Consider the following 25,848-nt stretch of genomic DNA (forward strand, 5'->3'; position numbering starts at 1 on the left):
GAGGGGCTTGCGGGTTAGGGGGGTCTAGCTATAAAATGACTTTATGTGCAAGTTTTATACCGTAGTAAAAGACAATGAATGCAAGGGAGGAAGTGATATAGGGATGCTCACCAGGCCACCTCCATGAGGGATATGGGCACAGCTGCAGCGTAGATGGCCAGATCGCCGTACAGGTACACGATGATACAGATGTAGAACATGTTGACGCCGACTAGATGACAACATCAGCGAGAAGAAGACCATATCATTTGTCAAGTCATGGGGAAATTCTTTTTTGAAAATGAGTACAATCAGTGTAGGGCTGTCACAAATGAATATTTTTAGAAATCGATTATATTACGAGTAATTGGATGTTAAAGTCTCTAATCTCTGCCAGCTTTGCTTTGCAGTAATTACATAAAACCTTACATGTGTCCTTTTTCAGTCCAAAGAGACCACAGACTCTAGGCATCTTCATCTCTATAGACATTGGCCGCTGGAAATGTCCATGTGGAAACACGGAAGTGGCCAAACATTGGTTGCAGATGCCATAAATATGGTTTGAAAATTTGTAATTACATTTTCAAGGTATATATTTTTAGTTAGCCGACTTTCCCCCCGTCCTAAATGAGTGTATGCGTAAATTGTGGATGAATAAATACAAGTATGCATTATGCGAATGGGAAAATGTACATAAATACTGTGCATTAGGGGTGTGCCCAAAAAAATCGATTCTCATTTAGTAAAATTCAGAATAGATTTTAAATGTTCCAAAATCGATTTTTTAAAAACTATTTTATACTGTCTTCCCTTTGTTTGTGTGTGCCTTAATTGGGAGCGCTGTTCATGCTGTACCCGATTTGGCCACTTAGGGGCAGTGTGGTTCCACGCGGTCTGATACACTGTTAAGTTGTAGACACATTAGAGAGTAGAAGGAAAAAGTCACGATCAAGTTATTCCAATTTATTTTTTATTTTTTAAGTGCCGTGAGTGGAGCACGAATTTGCATTAGCGAGTCAGATTGGAGTAGATCATTACGATTCCTTAAACATCTATAAATTGAATCAAAAATCTTTGTCAATCAAATCATTTTGAATCAAAAATCATTCTTAATCGAAAATCCACACATATCGCACACCCAAAAATCTGAATCAAATCGTGAGACATTCAAAGATTCCCACCCCTACTGTGCATGCTATACACAGGAATGAATGTCAAAAGCAGCAGTAATAGTCAGCAGCGTTGCAAGTAGCATAAAAACAAAAGTTGAGTCTATAACGTCTACATAGAGGCAGTGATAATGATTTTTGATGATGAAGGATATCAATTGGTGAGAATGTGAGCAGTAGCAAGAATAGTCAGAAGCGTTATGTAATACACAAGAAGCACAGTGAACACCCCCCAAGCCCCCAAGCACAGGGGAGACCACGCCCTCAAGAAGTGAAATCTGGTATAAATAATAAAAACACATTTAAAAACAAACAATAAAATGAGAGAGGGCAAGAACAACGGATAAGGCAGAATTATTGTACAGTGTACCAACGTCCCTCTGTGTTTACAGTAAACAAATAATTTTTTTTCCAAACTCACAAACTTATCTCACAATATACATCAATAATCAGGCCCAAAGGTGTACATTATGGACATTCATCACATTTACAAATGGACTTACAGTTGTCGCTTAGATACTATTATTGTGAAAAGCAGGATTTTAGAGAATTTGACAGACAGGCAGGGCCCTATTTTCATGACCAGCGCAAGTCTAAAGCAGTCTAATCCAAAGCATAGTCCAACTGTGCGCATGGGTGGTATTGTCCTCCTTTTGGTATTTTCTTTGACTAGCTTTGGTAGGCGTGGGCATTTGCGCCGTTGTGTGAGGATAAACAGTCACCTATTCAAATGTTTTTTTAAAGTGGAAGTCAACCTTGACAATAATATGTTATATGTGATGCCACACTCACTAGTCTAAACATGACATTCTGATTAATATTACATTTGTGGAATATGAGTTATGAAGCAAAATCCAGACGTTTTTATCCATCTCAGGGGGCGGCCATTTTGCCACTTGCAGTTGACTGAAGATGATCAATGTTGCTCAGGTCTCATGTAACAACCAATCACAGCTCAGCTTCAGAAAACAGGTGATCATTCAGTCATCACAGGTCATCTTCAGTCAACAGCAAGTGGAAAAATGGCCGCCCCCTGAGATGGATAAAAACGTCTATTTTGCTGCTTTCTTGTATTTTTTTGCTTGTATTCCACCAACGCGATATTAACCAGAATACCATATTTAGACTAGTGGGGTATCAATAGAACATATTATCAAGAATTTTGGGGGGGGTGACTTCCCCATTAAGATGATGATAATTAATGAAATAACTAATTAAATAATTAGCTCAATGAATTGATTTCTACAATGATTAAGAGAGATTGTCCCACACAGTTGTCATATATAAGAATGAAATACAAAGACATCCAACACACATGCCAACGGAAATCAGGATCTGTCTGCCTGCACCTGGATCATATTCACCAAAATTGCATTACACTACTTGGACCGCCTTTTAGCTTGTCTAACTAAAATCAAGTCTACTTTTGGTCACCAAATATCCAGTTGTGCCGGGGGGGTGCAATAGAATATGCCAGAATGCCTATCGAGGTGTAGCACGGTCTACCAAATCCACAAACACGCTAAACTAGACTTGCCCTGGCATGAAAATGAAGACGTGCCCATTTTCACAGCGAGCACACGGTTGCCTGTGAAAATATTGTCAATCGTCAGCAAAAACTAGGCTGAGCTTGAGATCATTCTTGTTCTCACTCTACTTTGTAATGTAGTGTCAAATAAAACGAAATAGTGTGCTGCCACCAAGTGTCCAACAATGGAATTACACCCAAAATAAACCTGAGAAAGAACATAATAGTTGCAAACTTCGTATACTACAAAAAAATCTGCTAATAGCCAGACCATGAACCTGGAACCCGCGATGGAGGGAGGTTAACTGTATTACTACCAACAGTGGAGTAAAAGATTACTATATTCTCCAACTCTAAACACCTCTCAATCAAATAAAAAGAAGCAAGAATAGTGGGCGGCATTGCACATGACAACTCAACATGTATGCAGTCGCTAATGAAAGACTCATATTGAAAAAATAAATCAAGAGTATTTGTGTACAATGTGGACATTATTAATAAAGCGGCGGTGTGGTCGTCTTCATCATCGAAGCAAACAGCTCATCAGGAAATGTTGTTAGCAGACAAACAAAGCGAACGTGAGCGTTCTCCTTTTTAGTATGCGTGCTTGTCCCTGCGTCTCATTGGCGCAAATATTAAATAGCCGTTATTAAATCAACTCACCGACGCACGGGCAAACTTTTATTCCTCGCCATCTGCCCTCGCGTTACCCCTCACTTTGCAGTTATCATCACAGAGCGATGATCATCGGAATGACCCTCTCATCAATCACCCTGTGTGGGCGAGGCAAAGAGGGAGGTCAATGGTCAGCTAATTGATTACTGCCCAAGAAACTCAAGGTGGATCAAGTGTGGAGGAATAAAAAATGGCAGGTTTACAGCGTCAAACCCTGAATGGATTCTTACATCAAAAGCCAAGTTGAGGAATTAAACTGTAAAAAAAATGAAACGAGCACCTAAACAAACATTCATCAAGTTAATGGGCTGGAAATCCAGTCAATAGCCCCTTTCACGCTGCCTACAAAAAAGGGAATTTGACTTTTTTTCCCCTGGTGGATTGAAAGTATTGCTAGAGAAATAAAGGTTGAAGTCTACAATCCAGAACCTTCTCAGTCAAGCTTGAGTCCAAAAGCCAGGATTTTTTTCAACGTTTTCACAAGTGGACTTTCCGTATAAAAGACACAGACAAAGAACAATGGGTTGAAGAAATCAAAGTGAATTTCTAGGAAGGTTGGACAGGATTAAGAGAGGCAGAACACTGGACAAGAAAGCCAGACGAACACTATCAGTCTATGTCTCGATGAGAGTCAGGCCCTTGTCAAACAAGCTAAAGGTGAAACGTTTCCACCTTTTTCCCAGTTGCTGTTCTGCGTGGACGGCACAGACAAGGAATGCGGGCTAAAGAACTTCCAGGCTTTAAATGTTGTAACAATAGTGGTAAGTGGCACTACAATCCAGAACCAACCGAGCTCAACAAGAACCAGTATCCCCTTTTATGTTGTCGATTAAACCAAGAGCGTTGGCCCACCTTTGGTGTTCTGCGTGAAAGGCACCAATGTTATTTTCTATGCTTTGAAGGCCTAACGGAAGGAGAACAACAAAGCAGAAATCCAGAACCTTCTCAGCTGGGCTAGAGAAGAGTCAGTAGCCCCTTTAACACTGCATATAAAAGCTGGGAATTTCACAGCAACTGTATTTTGCAGGTTGCTACTCTGTATAAAAGGTACATGTCAACCAGGAATTGTGGGTTGAAGTAAAGCTGCAAATTTCCCACTTTTGATGGTAAAATCAGAGGTAGAACGTCAGGCCAGAAATTCTTCTCATCCGGGCTTGCATCCCCTTTCACACTTGATATTAGAAACGGGAATTTTCCACCTTTTTCTCTGGTTGCTGTTTGCTGTGAACGGCACAAATGAAGAAACAAACACACACATTTCCAAGCTTTGAAGGTAGTAACAGAACCCTAAGTGGAGTTCAAAGTGTGTGAGTAACCCCTTTCATGTTGACTATAAAGCCAGTCAAGTTCCGCCTTTTTCAGGTTTTGATGTACAGTGTGAAAAGGTACCACCGATACAGAAAGGTGGATCAAAGCATACCGGCAAATTTCCCGAGCTTTGACGATGCGACGAAATTCCAGAACCTTATGAGATGGGCTCAACATGACTCAGTGGCCCCTTTCATACTGCCAATTAAAACTGTGTGAAAGGCGCCAGTAAGAAATGCAGGTTTGAAGTAAATCTGCAAATTTCAAACCTATGGGAGGTACTAGTATCAGAAGTGGGGCAGTAGGTCCGAAATTTAGAATTCTCGGGCGTGGGTGGTTGAATCCATCCATCCATTTTCCATGAAGCTTTAAAAAGGTACATAGCGTCGCAATAGCTTCCTTTGGGGAAAAAAGCGTATGTGAAAGAAGCAGCAATAAACCAGGAGAGGGGTGTGGAATTTAACTCCCAAGTAATTGTCAATGTCAGAAAATTATTATAAACAACATCTAATTGTTTTTTTTGCCGGATGTCGTGCTTTTCTGGGTTCTGTGTGAAAAGAAAAGGCAAGAAAATTCTTGCTCAAAACGCAACAAAGATGGTAAATAAAAGTCCTTTTCTCCCTGGACATTAAAGTTGCAGTCCTGTCTGAAAGGCATTGATGTGGAAAGGGGTGTGTGAAACTGAGCCGCCAATTTCCTGGCCCCCTTCCTCAATGCCAGTAATATTTCCCAATTAGCAGGCGCCACATGCTGCACGTGTCGGAGCGCGACATCCTGCGTAGCCGCGAGTGGTCGACGTCGTCCGTCAGCGGGACGCCAAATTGACTGACAGCTACCATGACAACCTCACAGCGGCAAAGACTGTTTTTTAATTACGTTTTCAACCCGGGAAGGGGGTACTCCATTACATTCACAGTCATAGGTCACAAAATTAGGTACATGATCACATGATAGACAATGCAACAAAGTTCAAAGTAAGACTTTTGAAATATGCGCTATTAATAATGATCGGTTTTGAGGTCTTAGTTTATTAGTTCCGGTAGACTCTTATTGTGTAAAGGTTAGTAAATAAATACCCCCTGAAGAACAATACCATTGCAAAGACTATGAGTCAAAATGCATATTCCGGCACCATCTCTTTACTCAATCTCATTCTCTTGTGTACCTATTTAAATGGCCTGCAGTCATGTATAAAAACAAGTTGCTCGTTAACAAAAAAAAAAAGAAAGAAAGAAAGAAAGAAAAAGTGGACACTTTTAAGGTGCTTGGTCACAAATGATTCATCGTAGAGTTTGACCTCATTAACCTTCCCTTTCATAGTCTGACGAGTCTGCTGGGAGAAGATCCGAGGTAAAGTTTGATGAAGGGACGTTTCGGAAGATTTGCAAATTAAGTCTAAATGGAGCCCTGTCCTGAGGCGGCAGCCCAGTCGCGCGCGCGCACACGCACAACATCCCTAAATATCCACAAATAGGACACTGCAGCAAGGAAACATGTTTCAACACACAAACTGATGCATAAGGTAGAATTGTCACAACATGGCAACACGTCCAGACTACACAATTTCCTACTTGACACTTTCAGTAAGTGTCCCAATACTTTTGTCCAAAATCACATTTTATTCACTTTTCACTTCTTGGTATTGTCCCAATACTTATGTCCAAAATCAGTTTTCTTCACTTCCTGTACCGGTCCAAATATTTGTCCAAAACACCGTTTTTTTTCTTCACTTCCTCAACACTTGATTTGATTTCCTGTATAATGTTCCAATACTTTTGTTCATATTTTTACATCCTGTAGTGTTCCAATATATTTGTCCAACACTCCACACTTTCCTACACTTCACTACTTGTAAGGTGTCCCAATACTTATTTTTTTAACTCCATATTTTCTTCAATTTTTTTCACTTCTTGTCTGAGTCCCACTGCTTTTGCCCAGAATCCCAATTTTGACTTTTACACAGTTTCATTGAAAAATAAGCATTTATTCCGACAATGCTGTTCATGACAATTCTTTGCACAGCTAGAGTTAATCAAATCATTTTGAATCAAAAAATCGTTTTGAATCGAATGACAGACCCAAAAATCAGAATCGAATCGTGAGACAGTCAAAGATTGCCACCCCTAGAAAATATGCACTTGTTATCGGAGGCAAGCATCTGTCCCCCCGCGAACGCGCACATGCTCCCATAATCCTTTGCAATTTAGGCTTTTGTCCGAGTTCTTCTGGATTAAATCGTCACACGCTTCTCTTCAGAGCAACTCACTGCTGTACGGTTGCACTTCAAAATCAATTTAGGATGACTAAAGATGTCATTTAAGCTATAAACATTTTGTCATGTATTTGGAATGGTGAAGCATCATGCGGCTTATTTTCACACTCTCTTATCCAAGCAACTGTTAACAATTGTACGTGTGATTCATTTTGTTGTTTTTCCCTAAAATGGGTTAATTTATTTAATTATTTTTTGGAAACTCCTCGGTCATTAAACATTTTGTTTATTGATTTATTGTATCTAGTAAAATTAATCATGACATATTACATGCATAAAATAAGTAAGTATAAAAGCATAAAATACTTTATTAAAGTAACTACTTTACATCTTGTACATACATACCAACTATTTTTATTTTATTTTAGAATGAATTATAAATAATCAAATAAAATGAGTATTTCTATTGATTATTTTATTATTCAAAATGTACCAATTTCTATATAGAATATACAGACTGTATATATAAATTTTATATAAAAAATCATATTTTTTAATTACATAATTAACTGGTAAATTAATTCTGATGCAATAACTACAAAATGCAATTAAAACATGAAAATAAATTATTTTAATATTAAAGTTAACCATTTTACATAAACATATTCACATTGATTTTGTTAATTTGTTATGAATAGTACAATTAAAGCATGACAATAAATAGCACTTTATTACTAAAATAAACAATTGCACAATTTCAGGTACAATTTTCTTTTCTTTTCTTTTTAATGGCCTGCCTAATCAGTCCATTTTTCAAAATTATACGTTGCCCTTGATCATGCAAGAAAGGGTCACCCTCTGTACTGCAGTCTGTGTTTTCTCTGTACAATTTCTCTTCTCTCTTGCACGATTCAAACTATGAAGACAACTCTGGACGTGTTAATTCTATAATATCGAAAATAGTGTCCCTTTCCATTAATACCCCCTCCTTTCACCAAGCATGTGTGCTTAGAGCTCCCCCTGTAGGTGTGTGTGCGCCTCTTTCCCATACACACACTGACTCCCACACTCTGTGTTAGAGCGATGAGTCTGGATGGGGTCCCGCAAGGTAATTACCACCTGAGGTGCGCTGTCCTATCCTAATGACACCTCTTGTCTTTGTAATTGTGAAGGCAAGACTCGTTTATGGACTTTCCCCGTCATAATCGTTATGGCGGCGAGGAAGGTGAACGAACCACGGGACAGACGTCTGCCGGCGGCAAGAGTGTTTACCTTTGTTGAAGAACATGGACGCCATCTGGCCCATCTCCACGCGCTCAGCAATGTCAAAGTGGTCCACGGGACCACCAGAGCGTTCTGGGGAAGGTACAAAAATATGAATTATTGAAGAAATGTCTATTACATATTTATTGCTACTGTCATGTGAAATGAAAGAGTCATATCGCAAGCTGATTATTTTGTCATGGTCTTACGGTCATACTACAATACTTGACTTAATCAAAATGTCCAGCACTTTTCACGCGCTTTAAGGGTACAAATTTGTCCAAATTTGGCATTTTTCAATATTGTATGTGTCCCAATACTTTTGACAAATAGCTTTGTTGGAGCCCTATACTTTTTTTCTCTCCAAAACTCCACCTTTCTTCACTTTCCCCTGCCTTTTGGTGTCCCAATACTTTTGTCCAAATTTCACATTTTCCACTTCCTGTATGCGTCCCTATCGATTGGTCCAAAAACTCGCTTCACTTTTCACTTTCTGTGGGTATCCCATAACCTTGCTCTGCAAGCTGAATTCTCGCGGTATTTGTGAGTTCACAAACTCCCGAGACTCCATCTTGTACAGAGCCCGTTGATTTTCACCGGCGGGATATGTGGTTGTCACCAAACCAGGAAGCGCCGACGCTGTGGGGAAACAAACAAACCTAATATGGCCGAATGAACGCCGCAATTAATTCTGTTCTGGCAGAATTACTCAACGTTTCCTTGTTGAATGTTGAACAGCGAGAGGCGCTTCGTGCATTTTTAGCTGGTAAATATGTTTGTGCTTTATTTTTTCCCTATGACGAGAACGAAGACGACATTTGCATCCGTTGCCGTGATTGGTCAAAACAAACGTTAGGTAAGTTGCCACATCGTCCAATCAGCTCGAAGCATTGTACACAATGTCCCGCCTTTCCCGAGCAAATCACCGTGGAGCAGTCCGGAGAACTCCCTTGAGTGAATCACAATTATCAATCTGGCTATTCTGCCAGGTTCGCCATCTCACTACTTTTGTCCAAATGACACATTTTCACTTCCTCTACGTGTTCCAATATTTTTGCCCAAACGCCACATTCTCTGGACTTCACTTCTGACAGGTGTCCCAATACTTTCGGCCACAATCCACACTTAGTATGTGTATCAACAATTTTGACCCAAACTCCACACTTAACATTTTCTTCACTTGTTGTATGTGCCCCAAAACTTTTGCTCAAACACGACCAATAAAGTGAGCTGCTCTAATGATGGACATCTCTTTCATCCAATGATTTGTCCACATTACTTTCCAGCACTTTTGTCCAAATTCCAGGTGTCCCAATATTTGTGTCAAAACTTCATATTGTCTTCACTTTCCACATTCTGGTGTTGCAACTTAACCAATGAGCTGAGCTGCTGTAATGATTTGGCATTTGTTTGGTCTAATAATTATTTGACAACTTACGGACTGACAAGATAGGCTTTGTCTCCGGTTCGGCCCGCCCCCTCGCTGTGCTGTCATCATCCGAGTAGTCTGAGGTGGAGTCGTTGTCATTGATCTGCTGGCAAACCAACACAGTCCTTATTAATAATAATACATAACTTATCCATAAATAATAGTATAAAATATATAATAGGATGACCTCATCCTGCTCTCTCCTCTTCCATCTCAGCTGAGCGTTGGCCGCCGCCATCGCCTCAATCACGAATGTGGTGGTCATGTAACTGAAGAGGGGGAGGATACTTCATTAGGTACACCACTTCATTAGCGACAGTACAGTACACAAATTGTGCTTTTATACATGACAATAGTAAAATGTCAAGCATTGGCAAAATTCTTGTGACATGCACAAGTGTGTGAAGTGAGGAGTTTGTACAGGAAGTGGAAAAATGTTGCGATGGACTTAGTATGGTTACTTACGGTAAACACTGATCGATCCCACATTAAGGATAGCTTTTTTTTTCTTGCACTTTGGACTTAGCCCATTATCATGATTTAGAGAACCACACAAAGAGTTGTCTGCACAGAACCGCATGAGGTGGTCCCTCTAAGTTGCGTTCACTTGTCATTTTTTTTGTATGTATTTTATATTAGTCACGATACCAAAATTTTGACTTCGGTACTATACTTATATAAAAGACCTCGATACTCGATACCGGTACCTCGACAAGCAAAAGCAGCAAAATTATTTTCATTTTTTATTACCGGTAATTCAAAATATTAGGATGTATATATGTTAATTTATGTAAATACTGTATACATTTATGTATATACTGTATGTGCTTTCACATTGCATGCCATATTCTTGAAGGACTGTATTTGATGTCATCCGTTTGCAATACAGTGGCACTGATGACTCAATGTAAAGTTGCTTAAGTGTGCGTGCATGTCTCTGCTCTTCTTCATTACTCTCCCAATTCGTGAATGCGTCATCAAATACTACAAACTGGGAACAAAATAATTCACACTCGACTTATTTTTTAAGGGAAGTGTCAAAAATGGAGTCACAACCTGTCGCCCTGTCAGTCATCTGGGCTTTTTCTATGCATACCTGTGATTTCCTACTGTGTGCCTGTTCATTGAACGCACCTCGAGTCCACTACAGGGCCAGGAGCGATTGTTGCTTTTTCTTCTGCTATCACCGCGAAAAACATTTGCTCTTGTTACAAAACGTCATGTCAGTTGGCTTGCCGTGGCTGTCGGCCATGTAAGAAAAAATTCCATATGACACTTTGCGCGTCATACTTCTCAACTAGGAGTGCAAGGTCAGTGAGCGCTTCAGTGTTCATTGCGTGAAGCCATCTTCCTGAGCCCTCTTGCACACTAGCTGAAAGAGGCGTGCCGCTCAAGGCGTTTTTCGCATATCGGTAGACAGGCGGACATGCGTGTATGTGTACCCGTACACATACATACAAGTACAGGTGCTAAAAAAAAATTATACCGAGCCGTTTTTGACGCCAAAATATCGAGGTACTGTACTGGTACCGGTATCCCATGCAACACTATATTATATTATCTATTTTTGTATGCAAATAAAAAAATATATCAAATTTAAAAAGCCTTGGGATCCCCCCCCAGTGGAGCAAGACGAAGTGGCAAGTCTGGACTTCCGTCCTAAAAGGTGCTGCCCCCGCAACCTGATCCCAGATGAGCAGTAGTAAAGGGATGGATGGGGGGTATTGGGGCAACTATAGGCACAGAAAAATTGTGGAGTTTGGACAAAAGTATCGGGACACCTTAAGGAAGTGTAGAAAAATTAATTTTATAAAACAGAAAAAAAAGTAAAAGTATTGTGACAGTAGGTGAAAAGAAAATGTGTCGTTTAGCAGTTTTGAGACACCTCCAACATTAGAATATGTGGAGGGTGCGAAAAGTGTGTGAAAAGTGCGAGTATGACACTTACCTCATGAACGACAGGAAGGAGATGAGTGTCAAGCTGAGCACCCAGCCAGCAGTGGCGAAGGCTCTGGGCATGGTGAGTGCTCCTGTTCCCACAATCAGGTTGAACATGTACACCAGGCCCACCTGCACCACCAGTCATTTTGTTACTTTTCCCATTATTTGTATTTGCTACATATTGATTTATTCATGCTCATTTTCTTGGACACAGAGGAAGGATCCTTTCAGCTAGCAAAGAGCTTTAATCATTCAAAGCGTCGGCTCAGCAAGAGGATGCGGTTCAGCACTTTAACTTCCTCTTCATTTTCTCATTGAGCAATCCCGTCTCCAAAGAAGCGTGCGCTTAAACGTCATAAAACGCTTTCAGACAACAATAAAAGCAGAGGAAAATAAATGCTTCTGGGAGGCATACTCACAAAGGCAGAGTAGGGCTCCCCCGTGTCTGTGATTCCACCCGCCATGGTTGACGGGATTTATCGTCACCTGACAGGGAAAGAACAGGTACAATAAACAAAATTGAGAGGACGGCAAGAATGGAATCTTCAATGCAAAATTGCCAACTACCCATGGGTTGAATAGTTACATACATTTAAGGTAGGGCTGGGTAATTCATTGTATTTCTAATTTATTGCCCTAGATGACTTTTCTTTTTAATTGATCATTATAGCAGCTTGCATAGTTCAAAGAGCGTCTAAGTTGTTGGCCTGCACAGAATTCACGGACATTCAACAAATCATTCCTCCATTTTTTCCTTCTATAACATCAGATATTTATTCATACATCATTCAATTCTTCATTTAACCTATTTTTCAATATTCTCACTTTTTTAATATTGGGAATATAACCACTTTCCTTTCGGCTCAGTCAGACCTGCTTTCTTCCTTTCCTACCACCAATACAGCTTCCTTCAGACATTTTCTTATCCTTTTTTTTCAATTAATGTGGTTGGTTTCCTTCCTTTTGCAACAGACCTAACATCCCTCCCTTTCATTCTTGTTATCTACTTAATCTTCTGTTTTCCTCCGTTCCAGATCTGCTTTTTTATTTCACTCACCTCCACCTAAGACCTACCTACCAACCACCTCCCTTTCATTCTGCCTTCATTCCCTCTTCCTTCAGTCAGATCCACTTATTTTGCATCCCACTGACACATCAGACCTACTTTACATTTCTTCCACTGTGCCTATCCTAACTTTTGCCTTCCCTCGTTTCTTGCCTCATTCCCTCTTTTATATTCTGTCCATGCTTTCCACCTCACATGTAGTTGTTGTTCTTTCCTTGCTGACCACATGCCTTAATTTCTGCTTTTGGCTCCCATTGTTTGTTTTGCACCCTTCCTTTAGTACCTGTCTGTTTTGTTTCTCTTTCTATCTTTTTTTAATTATTTTTTTAACAAAACGCTTTCACGGTACAGCGTATATAGTACCCACTTTGTGTACACCCTGCTTTCTAATATTTATTAAATCTGTTAATGGGGCTCACCTGATTGATTTTAAAAGTAACCATTAACTCACCTGTCTTGTTGTACGTTTTGCTAGCAGTAGGTAGCCGCTAACAGGTTAGCAGGACGCTTCGAGCCGTCAGCCGGATCAAATCCACACCGACCACCCTGCGAGCCCCAAGCGAAAGCAGAACCTCTGTCCCGAGTTGCAACATGAGCTGTTTATTTGGTCAACGTAAAATAAAAAGTCGCATAATGTGACACTTTCCTCATTGTCGTAGCACGGAAGCTGCCTTTCCGTTTAAGGTTCACGAGCTTTTCCGTTATGAATATTCAAAATAAGAGACACTAGCTCTGTATTCCACGGATACGCTTTTACTTTGAAGGATACGCAAAGTTGTGGTTGTGTGTTGTTTGTTATTACTGCGATGATCTTGTCTTCTAGGTTGAGGGGCTGTTTGTTTCGTAGCTCATTCCGCAGCTTCGCAATATTAAACTGCAATTGTGAGCTTGTCAAATTGCCAACGTAATAAAAATCACAAGTCACATTTATTGAAAAACTATTTCAAGACACGCAAGTGTCAGAATACACGTGTTTTTACATCAAAAGTTGTAAAGGTTTGTTTGTAGCCGCCCGTACGTGCTGCCCCGGTTATTTATACTACCACCACAGCGTCTTCAAGTGTCATATCGTGGCACGAGTACATCATATGATGACACGTGGACTAGGAGTCTAGGACTATGACTGTGAAGAGATACGAGGGGAAAAAAGTGTTATGCAAATATTTAACCTTTTTTTAATAATTCCAACCAACATAATAAAGTTAAACATTAAATTACTGTAGTGTATAATTAAAAAGGGTAGCGCAGTGGATAAATGCAGTGCAGATGAGCAGCAGTTCCAATCCCTGGCTCTGGATTTTTTGTGGATTTTGTATGTTCTCCTCATGCATGCATGGATTTTTCCTTTCATTGCCTTGCGACCAGTCAATTGTTTGTCTATATGTGAACTACTATTGAGTGGCCACCAGTCCAATGTTTATCAACACTTACCCTGAAATTTACTGGCGAGTGGCTATCAGTCCATTGTATGTTTCTACATGTGCTTAACCCGACATTGTCTATCTGCTCTGACGTGAATGGTGACCAGTCCATTGTCTATATATGCTCCAAAATTGAATGGAGACCAGTCATTATTTATGCTCCACTGGTGGCCAGTCTATTGTTTGTCTCTGTGTTCTGCGATCGGCGTGAAGTCCATTGTTTGTCTATGTGCTATCACATTGGCTGGTGACCGGTCCATTGTCTATAGTATGCGCCAACATTTGACTGGCGACCAGTCAATTTTTTGTCTATCTGCCAACACTGGCTGGTGACTACTTGTTTGTCTATGAGCACTGACAATGACTGGCGACCAGTCCATTGTTTGTTCGTATGTGATGAGGACAAGCACAATAGGAAATGGATGGATGGACATTTCAAAACATTGACAAAAAATGAATTGCGACACTTGAATAAACAATATAATATAAGTTTAATTGTCATAATTTTGTCATCCTGCCATTGTTGCAAACTCTTGTAATGACAGGGAATCTTCCAAATGTAAAAGCGGAAAATCACTAATTATGATTTATGGAACAAATCGGCTACATTTTCAAAATATTTATGAATTTGTGTTTTACTTATGAACTTGTCAGAGTTTACCTGAAGAAGTCTGACGGAATCCACATGTGATACATCATTATAAGGAAAATCAAAACAGTGCAAACGTAAATAAAGAAGAAGACTGTGTCGATGATTTCCACAACCCGACAGAAGCGTTCAGGCCGAGGGGCGTCGGCAACGCTTGCCGCCTCTTGCTGAGCTGCGCGAACCTCCTGCAGGAAAAGTTTCAGCTGCTCGTGCTCTGATGGAGGCCCGATCTGAACGGGCAAACCTTCTGCTTTCTTCTTCAGGGGCAAACCTTCTGCTTTCTCCTTCACGGGATCTGGAAGGACAAAGGGGAGCTGATGTTGTGCTGTGTTCAACTTGTCAGATTTATACTACAGCAGAGCTATGTCAAAGTCCAATTTATTTTGATGACAAGTGGTTGCCATTTAGATTCACACTTGGCCATGCAGTTTCAAAGCACAACTACAATAACAAAAACAACAACTACATAGCGTAAAACCCCATGGGTCTGCCAATTAGAATCATACAATGCTATGTGGCTGCCAATCAGATTCATAATGGTACCATGGCACTAGAATGTCCACCTTGTTAAGTCATACTATAACCATGTGGCTACAAATTAACGGTGAGAATAGCAGTGTGGCCAGTAGAATACCGGTAGGTCATTTGTTTCAGCTTCAGCAGTCAATTTCTTTTTGTAAATGTATTTGTTATGGAGGATTTTAGAAGCATTTGAAGAGCTGCTTCCAAGATTTTTTTTTTATTATTCCATAAAACCTGGCGACCACTTGGTCACATTGCTAATATAGTGGACGTGCACAATATTACAAATGGTCAGATACTGGTGCCTGCAGCTGCCAATCAAATTTGTAATAGTTCCATCAGACAACTGTAAAGTCCTACTTGTTAAAAGGAACCCCGATTGTAATGACAAGTTTGCTCTATATTATTTATTTTGTTGTTACTAACATAACTACGAGATTAATTTTTCAAATATAATTTCCAGTTTAATAAATTTTGTAGAAACTTTATTTGGATTGTACCCCGCCATTGTTATTTACGTCGCAACGCATTCAGTGCGTAGTGACCTAGAATGGCGGCAGGCTCTCTGCCGAGCAATGTGAAACACGTATAAAGAAAGCGAGCTAAGCCTCCGTTGCGTTCCTAAACGGACGATCAAGTCTTAATGCATCTGGTGAATGACGAGAGCACGGAGAGACTTACCTTGCTTTCTCTATACCCATTTCACATTGCTCGGCAGAGAGCGAGCCGCCATTCTACGTCACTGCGCACGGAATGCGTTGCGAGGTAAATAACAAAGGTGGTGTACGTCCGAATAAAGTTTCTACAAAATGCAGACTAGTGCAAACCACAAGTTGTCAAAGTAGTAGTAAGTAGCCATGTGGCTGTCAATCACATTCTTACTATTGCTTTGAGGTTGCAAATCAGATTTGTAATAGTACCACATGGCTGGAATGTCCTACTTGCTAAAAGTCCTAATATTGCCATGCATTGTCAAATTCATAATAGTGCCATGTGGATGTCACTCACCTTCATTCTCCAGTTTGTCCAGGCGTTCTTCCTTGTTGGACGCCCTTGCTCGCTTCTTGCCACACTTGTCATCCATGTCAACGAGGAAGCTGACCAGCATGGCCTCCAGCACACTGATGCCCACCAGGGCAAACACGCCCATGCAGAAGTTAGCTAAAAGGCGGGAGAGGTGGCGTCAGCGAGAGCATCGCGCAACGGGATGCACGGGAATGGTCACTCACCGATGAGAGGCAGATTGTCCTCAGTGGAGGGCAGCATGTCCTTCAGGATAAGCAGCAAGACGGAGATGGACAGCAGGACGGTGATCTTGAAACTCAACTTCTCGCCGCGGCTCTCGCTGACGAAGAAGGACGCTACGTCCAGCACCAACAGGTAGCAGAGCGGAATGATGAAGATGACCACATACAGCATCGGCTTGCGCTCGATCATCACCTGCGGATATATACAATGTGGAAGGAGGGGTCAATAGGTAAAATACCTTTCAACTCATTCATTGCCATTGACGGCTATAGACGTCAGAAATTAATTTGAACTATTTCTATTAGTTTTCCACTTTTGTTCATAAGAGTATGAAAACCTAAAAATAAAAAAGATTGTACATTTAAAACAGATATAAAATTGTTTATTAATTGTGAGTTAATTATTGAAGTCATGTGATTAATTATAATGAACAATTGTATTCACCTGACGTGATTTAAAAAAAAAAGAAGAAAAGATTATAAAAAATTTGGGGTGCAGAGGTGATTAAAATGTTAATTAACTCACGATTAATCACAAATTTCATATCTATGTACAATAAAAAATTCTAGGTTTTCACACTCTTGTTAACAAAATGGGAAAAAAAATATTAACTAATAAAAATAGGTCAAATGAATTTTTGACGTCTATAGCCGTCAATGGCAGTGAACGAGTTAATATGGAAATTTTACTGTGGTAATGCGTGTATTTTGGGACTGTGACTACAGTTCCCAATTATTTGAATTAGTTGAGATTGAGAAATGTAGAAGTAACCGGTAGCCTAGGTATGTAAAACAGAAATATGTCAAATATATCTTATTTAGGGATTTCACTGAAAAATTGTGGAATTTGTGGAGTCTAGGAATTATTAGAAAAGTAAAGAACAGTTCAAGATGTCGTGAATTAGATGCTGTTTTTGTTGTTGGATGAATATTGAATGTGAGTCCAGATAATGTACTTGGTACATTTGCGTAACTTGCAGCATGCAGAATGAAGACTTGGATTAAATCCCCACAGAAGGGCAAGCTGCAAATCCATCCACTGAGGCGACCATGCAAACGTTAGTGGATTTGATGTGACAGGGAAAAGGCTCAAACCTCACCTGATAAATCAGTTGACTTTTTTTGGAATTTCCGCCGACGGTCTCATTTTTGACGACTTCCAAGTGCTTCAGGCTCCATTCCCCACGAGTCACCATCGCCTGCCCCGAGATGTTAGTGATAAATTCGTCCCCGCGAAGGGTCCAGAGTTGTATGGACTGATCTGATTCGGGATCAGGACAACACCCGGTGAGGAACCGTCCTTCCAGACTTCCGTCGTCGAGTTTGCCTGGCGTCCACTCTTACCGTCATTGTTCATGGCGGTGAAGGTGATGTTGCAGTTCTGCCGATCGAAAGGGAAACGGTAAAGGTCGAGGGTGCAGGTGGATGTCAGCCGCTGACGGGCGGTCATCTGCAGCATTCCGTTGGCGTACACTGTCACGTAGTAACTCTCCTGGGTGCTCCCGCTGTCGGAGGCGCTGTGGGCACACCGCAACATTCAGTTCATTGAGCTCTCTAACTAAAGACAGGAGAGAGAATAAAATCTGAGCTGTCATCTATATGTGGTTCAATTTTGGTAGCAATCAGCCCAAAATATCTAGGAGTAGTTTGCCTTTGAAAGAAGAATCCACCATTTCAGGTATATTCACAGAAAAATGACAGCCTTCCTGTGTATTTTCGGGCATGGCTTCGTTGAGACTTTTTTGTGGGTGTCCTCATGATTGATATGCCTTCCACATTTCATGTTGTTAGGTAAAAGTGTATTTGGGGTCTGAATTTGTAAAAACGATGTGAATCTAAAATGGTCGCTTCAAACCCAAAATTTCTGGACTTTTGAGTCTTTTCAAGCACATTTTGTGGGTCTACTCATGTCGTTAATTGATTGATTTATTAATTATTATTATTATTAACACACTGAAATACACTGTACCAGTGTTGTAGTTTTTGGTGACTCATCAAGCTTCAAACCAAAATGTATTTTTAGCAGGGGTGTCCGGCGATTAAAATTGATCATAATTAATCACATGACCTCAATAGTCAACTCACGATTCATCACAAAATCTGTTGTAAACGTACAATAAAATGTATAATTAATTACTTAATAATACTCTTGTCACATAAAAGCGGATTAATAGAAATATGGCTGCATCTTTTGATACAGTAATTTCTTAATAATTCATGAAAAATTTAGTTAAAAATAAAAAGATGTACTGTACTGTACTGTAAAAAAACAACTGTGATATTGTTGAGGTCATATTTCTGCCACTAGATGGCATAATTGCATTTGTAAGTCATTGGTGACAGCTCAGTGCATTTTTCTTTTCATATTAAGAGCAACTAATCTTTAACATGAAGTAGCTTGTGAAATTATGCACATTTGTAAATATAAATTAGCAAATATATGCATCAGCCTGCCCCAGGGCAGCTGTGGCTACTGAAGTAGCTTACCACCGCCAGAGTGTAAATGTGTGACTGTAAGCACACAAATAATGTGTCCATTGAGAAGCGTCTTTGAGTGTCCAAAAAAGTGCTATATAAATCTGATCCATCATCATCATCATAATTATTATTATCCATCCATCCATCTTCTTAACCGCTTGTCCTCACAAGGGTCGCGGGGGCGCTGGAGCCTATCCCGGCTGGCTTCGGGCAGTAGGCGGGGTACACCCTGAACTGGTTGCCAGCCAATCGCAGGGCACACAGAGACGAACAACCATCCACACTCACACCTATGGACAATTTGGAGAGTTCAATTAACCTGACATGCATGTCTTTGGAATGTGGGGGAAAACCGGAGTACCCGGAGAAAACCCACGCAAGTACGGGGAGAACATGCAAACTCCACCCAGGAAGGCCGAAGCCCGGACTTGATCTCACTTCCTCTGCACTGGGAGGCGGACGTGCTAACCAGTCACCCACTGTGCCGCCCCATCATCATCATCATCATCATCATCATCACCATCCTCATCATCATCATCATCATCATCATCATCATCATCATCATCATCATCATCATCATCATCGCTAAATTTTGATGTGGACCTGTCTGCTGCGTTGTGACTGGAATTCGCCTAGTACAGGTTTTCTAAGTAAGGGGCGGTCATTTATTGTGCGTTAAAAAAAAATTAGAGGCATTAAAGGGATAGTCCGGGTTTTTGAACATGAATCCTCCTGGCATCCTCACCGAAAGTGGTGTGCAATCAGCACTGACTTAGCGCTGACAGCGTCCTGTGACACGAGATCTGGTCCGGTTTTGGTCGAGATGAAAGTAGTCCGGCAAGTTGGCTGAAAAAGGTCAGACTCCGTTACCGCCGGGCTCTATTTTTCTGTTGTATCACTGCCCGGCGCACTGCATCCAGCTGACAGACGCGCACAAACCAAGTTGTTTGGAAGTGTTTACCTGACGCGAGAGAGCTAATGGAGAGCGAGAGCCATTAGTATTTACCGTTACAATTGTATAAACTTTATAAGCTTGTATAACTAAGGTGTGTTGTGTGTTCCTGTGTTGCACATTCTGTGTTGTGTTCTTGGTGTCCGAGTGTTAGTGAACGCGTCGCACGTCTCGCGGTGGAAAGGGACTCATCAATACATCGTTGGTAACGTGTGCTAATTCGACTTGCGAGTACAGTTTTTTGTGTTCAGTAGCCGGTTGTGTGAAGACAAATAAAACAAATAAAAAAGTGAGATTACCAACCACGTCTGCTGGCAGCACACTTGTGACACGTCACACTATATTATATTGTTCTATATGTAAAAATGGTGCGGACGCGTGATTTCCCAGGCTGTATCAATAAAAAAATTCCCAGAATCTCTGCACACTTTTAACCGCGTTCCGAGCACTTCAAACAAGTGCAGTTGTTTCAGTGACAGTCACCCGCTCTCTCAGGGCTACAGCTGATCAAGTTGTACCGCTCTCTGCCCGTTCTAATTCCACCCGACGAATATCAGTATATTCAGGTTTATAAAGATGCCCCCTTGGCTCAATGCTAAATACATTGTCGTCGTAGTCAGACATGTTATCGTGAGTTTTCAAAGTTATAATTACAGTGGAACGCGCGTCTGTCAGCTGGATTTGCAGTGTGCCGCGCAATGATACGAACAGAAAAATAGTGCCCGGCGGTAATGGAGTCTGAGTTTTTTTTAATGTGCAGTTTTGTGATGCAAATGTATCACTCTTTTGAACACAAATTGTTTTTAGAAGAAAAACGCTTTATTTCCGTGACCTCAGCCAACTTGCCGGACTACTTTCGTCTCGACTAAAACTGGACCGGGTCTCGGGTCACAGGACGCCGTCAGTGGTAAGTCAGTGCTGATTGCACACCACTTTAGGTGAGGATGCCTTACAGATTCATGTCCAAAATCCCAAATATCCCTTTAAAGGAACTTTAAATAAACTCAAAGTGAATGCACAAATTTTGACACCCCTAATTGTTAGGCATAGCTTCTTAGTGTCATGTTTTGGGTTCTGTTTTCCTTGTGTGTCTTCCTTGGTCTTGTTTAAGTGTGATCCTGCCCTTCCTCGTGTGATCCAATCAGTGCCCTCAGCCACTTGTGTCTTGCCCCAGGTGTGTCTTGTTGTGTCGTTAGTCTGTGTATTTAGTCTGTTGTCTCCCCTCTGTCTGTGTCGGGTCATTGTTGTATTTCCCCCTGTGATGCTGCCTGTTTTTGCCTTGGATTTTCCCCCCATGTCATGCTGCCCGTTTTGCCTTGTTGTTTTCTCCATGTTATGTTTTTCCGTGCAATTTAGATCTCGCCTTTTGTTTTGTAGAAATTAAAATCCCTTTTTTGATCGAACCTCTGCCTCCTTGCCCTGTCTTCCCGCATTTTGGTCCTCAAGCTCCCCCTTCTTGACAGAATGACCCGACCAAGATCAGACCCAGCGGGAAGCTCCCGTTGCCGACCGGCACGCCGTCGGTCGGCTCGAAAGCACCGTCAGCCTGCCACCCAATCCCATTCCCTCCATGTAAGTTATTTTTCTCTGGCTGGTTCCACCTTGTCCTCTGTTCCCCATTCACCCGATCTCCTTAGTTCACTTAAGTCCCTGCCCTATGACACCATTTTGTCACCCCATTGTTTCATAGACACAGACTTCACCGATGATGAAGATGAAGAAGGCTGTTTTTTGGTTAATGCACTTACAGATTCCAGTTCCGATTTAGACACCGATTTGGATTTTTTCACCAGCATAAACCCTTACATGTTTTCGTTTACGGATTATTTTAACACCGGGTCATGTCACCCCCCGTCACCTCGGTCCCCGCCAAGTTCATCACTCCGGTCCCCATCTTGTGCACCTCATAACCCCACATTACCGCCACGTCAAGACTTAGTCCCCACTTCACCTGGTTCCTTACCCAATCCCGTTTCTTCTCGTCACGTTCCTTCAGTCTCAGTATCCTCGGTTTCTAGTATCCCTGCTGCTCCTCACTCCCCATGGTGGCAGGCTGATGTGGCCCCAGTCCCATGTACCCGAGCCACGTCTGCCGCCGCAGCCCCATGTACCCGTGCCGGCTCCGCCGCAGCCCCATGTACCCGTGCCGGCTCCGCGGCAGCCCCATGTACCCGTGCCGGCTCCGCGGCAGCCCCATGTACCCGTGCCGGCTCCGCGGCAGCCCCATGTACCCGTGCCGGCTCCGCGGCAGCCCCATGTACCCGTGCCGGCTCCGCGGCAGCCCCATGTACCCGTGCCGGCTCCGCGGCAGCCCCATGTACCCGTGCCGGCTCCGCGGCAGCCCCATGTACCCGTGCCGGCTCCGCGGCAGCCCCATGTACCCGTGCCGGCTCCGCGGCAGCCCCATGTACCCGTGCCGGCTCCGCGGCAGCCCCATGTACCCGTGCCGGCTCCGCGGCAGCCCCATGTACCCGTGCCGGCTCCGCGGCAGCCCCATGTACCCGTGCCGGCTCCGCGGCAGCCCCATGTACCCGTGCCGGCTCCGCGGCAGCCCCATGTACCCGTGCCGGCTCCGCGGCAGCCCCATGTACCCGTGCCGGCTCCGCGGCAGCCCCATGTACCCGTGCCGGCTCCGCGGCAGCCCCATGTACCCGTGCCGGCTCCGCGGCAGCCCCATGTACCCGTGCCGGCTCCGCGGCAGCCCCATGTACCCGTGCCGGCTCCGCGGCAGCCCCATGTACCCGTGCCTCCGCGGCAGCCCCAAGACCCCGTGCCAGGTCTGCCGCCTCCGCGGCAGCCCCAAGACCCCGTGCCACGGCAGCCCCAAGACCCCGTGCCACGGCAGCCCCAAGACCCCGTGCCACGGCAGCCCCAAGACCCCGTGCCACGGCAGCCCCAAGACCCCGTGCCACGGCAGCCCCAAGATCCCGTGCCACGGCAGCCTCAAGACCCCGGACCAAGGAGGTGCACGTCCCACTGCCGTCTTCTCCCTGTCTGGCGGCGCACGTTGTGGTCGCCCTTTGCTCCAGTGTGGCGTCCGGGGCGCCCTCCGGACCAGCGCCGCCGGGCTTCCCTCGTCTGGCGTCCGGGACGTCCCCCGGACTGGCCTTGATGGGTGTGCCAGGTTCCCGCCTCCGGGCCCCCCTCCGCCCGCCCTGTTTTTGGACCTTTTTGTGTTAGGGACGTCTGGGAGCCGTCCCTTGAGGGAGGGGTTCTGTCATGTTTTGGGTTCTGTTTTCCTTGTGTGTCTTCCTTGGTCTTGTTTAAGTGTGATCCTGCCCTTCCTCGTGTGATCCAATCAGTGCCCTCAGGCACTTGTGTCTTGCCCCAGGTGTGTCTTGTTGTGTCGTTAGTCTGTGTATTTAGTCTGCTGTCTCCCCTCTGTCTGTGTCGGTTCATTGTTGTTTTTCCCCCTGTGATGCTGCCCGTTTTTGCCTTGGATTTTCCCCCCATGTCATGCTGCCCGTTTTGCCTTGTTGTTTTCTCCATGTTATGTTTTTCCGTGCAATTTAGATCTCGCCTTTTGTTTTGTAGAAATTAAAATCCCTTTTTTGATCGAACCTCTGCCTCCTTGCCCTGTCTTCCCGCATTTGGGTCCTCAAGCTCCCCCTTCTTGACACTTAGGACATTTTTGTAAGTCTACTCATGACAGACACGCCAACCAAATTTCCTGTTGCTCTGTAAATTGGGCTTCAAGGGTTGAATTTTTTAGAAGAATTAAAAGATTCACTGAGTTACAGTATTAAGTTTTTTTCACTGCCATGCTCCACCCGCATGCAATATCGACTATTCAAATTTAATAACTAATATTATGTGAATACTTCTGTGACTGTAAACCAAAGCTACACATCATCATCTGCTTAAAGTCAGACTCTATAGTGTCAGATGTCATTAGATTGTGTACCAAAAATGGTGTCTGGTGAGTGTGTGTAATCATGTGGTCAAATTAAGCACAATGCCGCTGCCGTTTTGTGCATCCATTAATTGTGCAAACACACGATTGAAGGGCAATGCAAACATTTCCAGTGTAGTGCTTATTGCGCTCTTAGATTACACATGTTATGCAAACACAAAAAGCTGCTATTGAACAAAAAAGGCCACGTGAGTGCCACCTGCTCTTACGTTATCAACAATACAAATAAAAGTCAGCTCACTCCTCTTGGATGTTTATGTCAGGCATCCACAGCATGGACTTGGGAATTGAGAATTGAGTGATGTTGCAGAAATTGGACGGCTTCCATATGAGGAAATCATTTTTCCAGACCTGTCAACACAGAAAAGTAAAGATGAAAATAAGCAGCACACATATGAATTGGTTTGTTGCGCTTCACTCGAGCAGCTTCTCACCGTTTCGATCCACACGTGAGTTGTGATGGTTTGAAATTTCTCGTCCTATACATTAACAAAAAATAAATACAATGAAAAATATTTTTGATAAGTTGTGAGACTTTCTGTGATAAAGCTAGTCTTTAAAGGGGAAGTCAACCCCAGAATTTTCTTTACAGTATGTTCTATGCAGCCCCACTAGTCTAAACACAACATTCTGATTAACATTGCACTTGTGGAATATGAGTGAAGATACAAAATCCACCAGTTTTTATCCATCTCAGGGGGCAGCTATTTTGCCACTTACTGTAGACTGAAAATGACATCACAATTGCGCAAGGCTCAGGCAATGCAATCACGGCTCACCTGTTTTTTTTAAGACACTACAAAAAGTATTGAACAAAAATCCAACCAGTTTATCTAAGTATTGTATAACAAAAATAGTAAATACAACATTTCCACGTGCATATCAGATCAAATTTTACTATTGAGGGACAGTTCATTTTTTTCAGTAATTTTATTCAGTAATTAGTTCACCCCACCCAAAGAAATATTTCAAGCCTGTTTCAAATTTGACTAATATGGCAGATAGATAGATTAGATTAAATCTGAAAAACACAAGGAAAAAAACAAACTAGACATACAAATTTGAATACATTGGAGAAAAAAATGCAAAACGTTGATTTGAAAAAATGCACACAAAATGACAAAAAATTCTCAAAATATGAATCTAAAATACTGTGAAAGTACAAATAAAAACAGAAGGAACTGATGAATAAAATTTCTAACAGTAATATTGAATTGTGATCAGGGTAAATCAGTCAACATTTTTTCTCCCAAAAAAAAAAGTATGCCTTTGAATATTTGTTTTCTCCTCCTGACTTACCACCTGCAAAATGCCAAAGAGAAGCAGGTACAGCTCCACGCCGGTGACCTGCTTCCAGTGCTTGACGGGCCTGAAGTTGGCCAGGAAGTAGTTGGAGGAGCTCAGGTTCAAATGGCTGAGCAGATTAGAGTAGGAGCAGTCGGACGCCCGAGTGCACGAGGCTACAAACATAAGTTTAAAAAACAATCAAAATACCAAGACACCTTGAAAAGAAACCAAATTGCATCAACTCACCAGCCAGGCAAAAAAGAACAATAAATCTCCAGGTCGACATGGTTGTTTGCCTCAACCGCTGAAACGGCGGCTTTATAAATAGTATACGGTGGGAGGCTTACGTCAATGGCACAACAATGAGACAGTGAATGCATCCTGGCGCTCCTTCTGTCTATAGTACAGCGAGACAACTTGAGTCAACAGCACAATAGCTGCGGAAAACGTTTGCAAACATTTAAAATATGTCACTCGTGGACAAATGAGTCCAATTCTCAGGCGCACTCACATTTGTAAAGTACAGTTTAATGTATTTATTTTTTAAGTACAAAGCAGGTTCATTTTATGTTACAGCACTTTTTTTTCCCATAATTGTAATGCAGTGTGAGTCATCAATCATTTAAAAAAAATACCAACATATAAGCTTTTAGTGTTTGTGAAGTTCTGGTTACTTGATATTTAATAGTATAATATCAAGTAAAATATCAAACGTATATAATTAACATGGCTGTATTATGTGCGCAGTTCTGGTCGGTTTTATTCCAGACAGTGGTATAATCAATGTTATTATGGTTGTTTTTACTATT

The 25,848-nt window shown here is 42.3% G+C and overlaps 2 protein-coding genes across 2 annotated transcripts in view; both read right to left on the reverse strand.

The window, feature by feature from the left end:
- The window catches only part of slc38a12 (solute carrier family 38 member 12), a 43,400-nt gene extending 30,142 nt beyond the window's left edge, over nt 1-13,258 (reverse strand). Inside the window, exons 1-7 of the mRNA XM_086095805.1 lie at nt 13,022-13,258; nt 11,924-11,990; nt 11,512-11,633; nt 9,751-9,832; nt 9,573-9,666; nt 8,144-8,227; nt 112-211 (exon numbers count right to left, since the gene is read on the reverse strand). Coding sequence (XP_085951931.1) covers nt 112-211; nt 8,144-8,227; nt 9,573-9,666; nt 9,751-9,832; nt 11,512-11,633; nt 11,924-11,968 — 527 coding nt within the window. The 5' untranslated portion in view covers nt 11,969-11,990; nt 13,022-13,258. The remainder of the gene's footprint in view (nt 1-111; nt 212-8,143; nt 8,228-9,572; nt 9,667-9,750; nt 9,833-11,511; nt 11,634-11,923; nt 11,991-13,021) is intronic.
- Nucleotides 13,259-14,465: 1,207 nt separating this feature from the next.
- On the reverse strand, nt 14,466-25,424 carry LOC147181621 (5-hydroxytryptamine receptor 3A). Its single transcript, XM_086090801.1, has 9 exons — nt 25,286-25,424; nt 25,052-25,212; nt 24,187-24,231; nt 23,994-24,103; nt 17,754-17,926; nt 17,510-17,670; nt 16,392-16,602; nt 16,171-16,323; nt 14,466-14,935 (listed from the first exon to the last, which is right to left on the reverse strand). The coding sequence occupies exons 1-9, from the start codon at nt 25,323-25,325 to the stop codon at nt 14,649-14,651; spliced, it is 1,341 nt and encodes a 446-aa protein (XP_085946927.1). The 5' UTR covers nt 25,326-25,424; the 3' UTR covers nt 14,466-14,648.
- Nucleotides 25,425-25,848: the final 424 nt, after the last annotated feature.

This window comes from Leptonotus elevatus, chromosome 1 (genome assembly GCF_054856555.1).
Source record: "Leptonotus elevatus isolate MCC_2025b chromosome 1, RoL_Lele_1.0, whole genome shotgun sequence".
In the NCBI taxonomy this organism is placed as follows: Eukaryota; Metazoa; Chordata; class Actinopteri; order Syngnathiformes; family Syngnathidae; genus Leptonotus; species Leptonotus elevatus.

Coding starts and splice junctions, on each gene's coding strand:
- LOC147181621 (XM_086090801.1), bottom strand. CDS start 25,325: ATGTCGACCTGGAGATTTATTGTTCTTTTTTGCCTGGCTG. Junction 24,232..25,051: donor TCTTTGGCATTTTGCAGGTG/GTAAGTCAGGAG, acceptor GTTAATGTATAG/GACGAGAAATTTCAAACCAT. Junction 16,603..17,509: donor AAAGTCAACTGATTTATCAG/GTGAGGTTTGAG, acceptor ATATATCCGCAG/GTGATGATCGAGCGCAAGCC.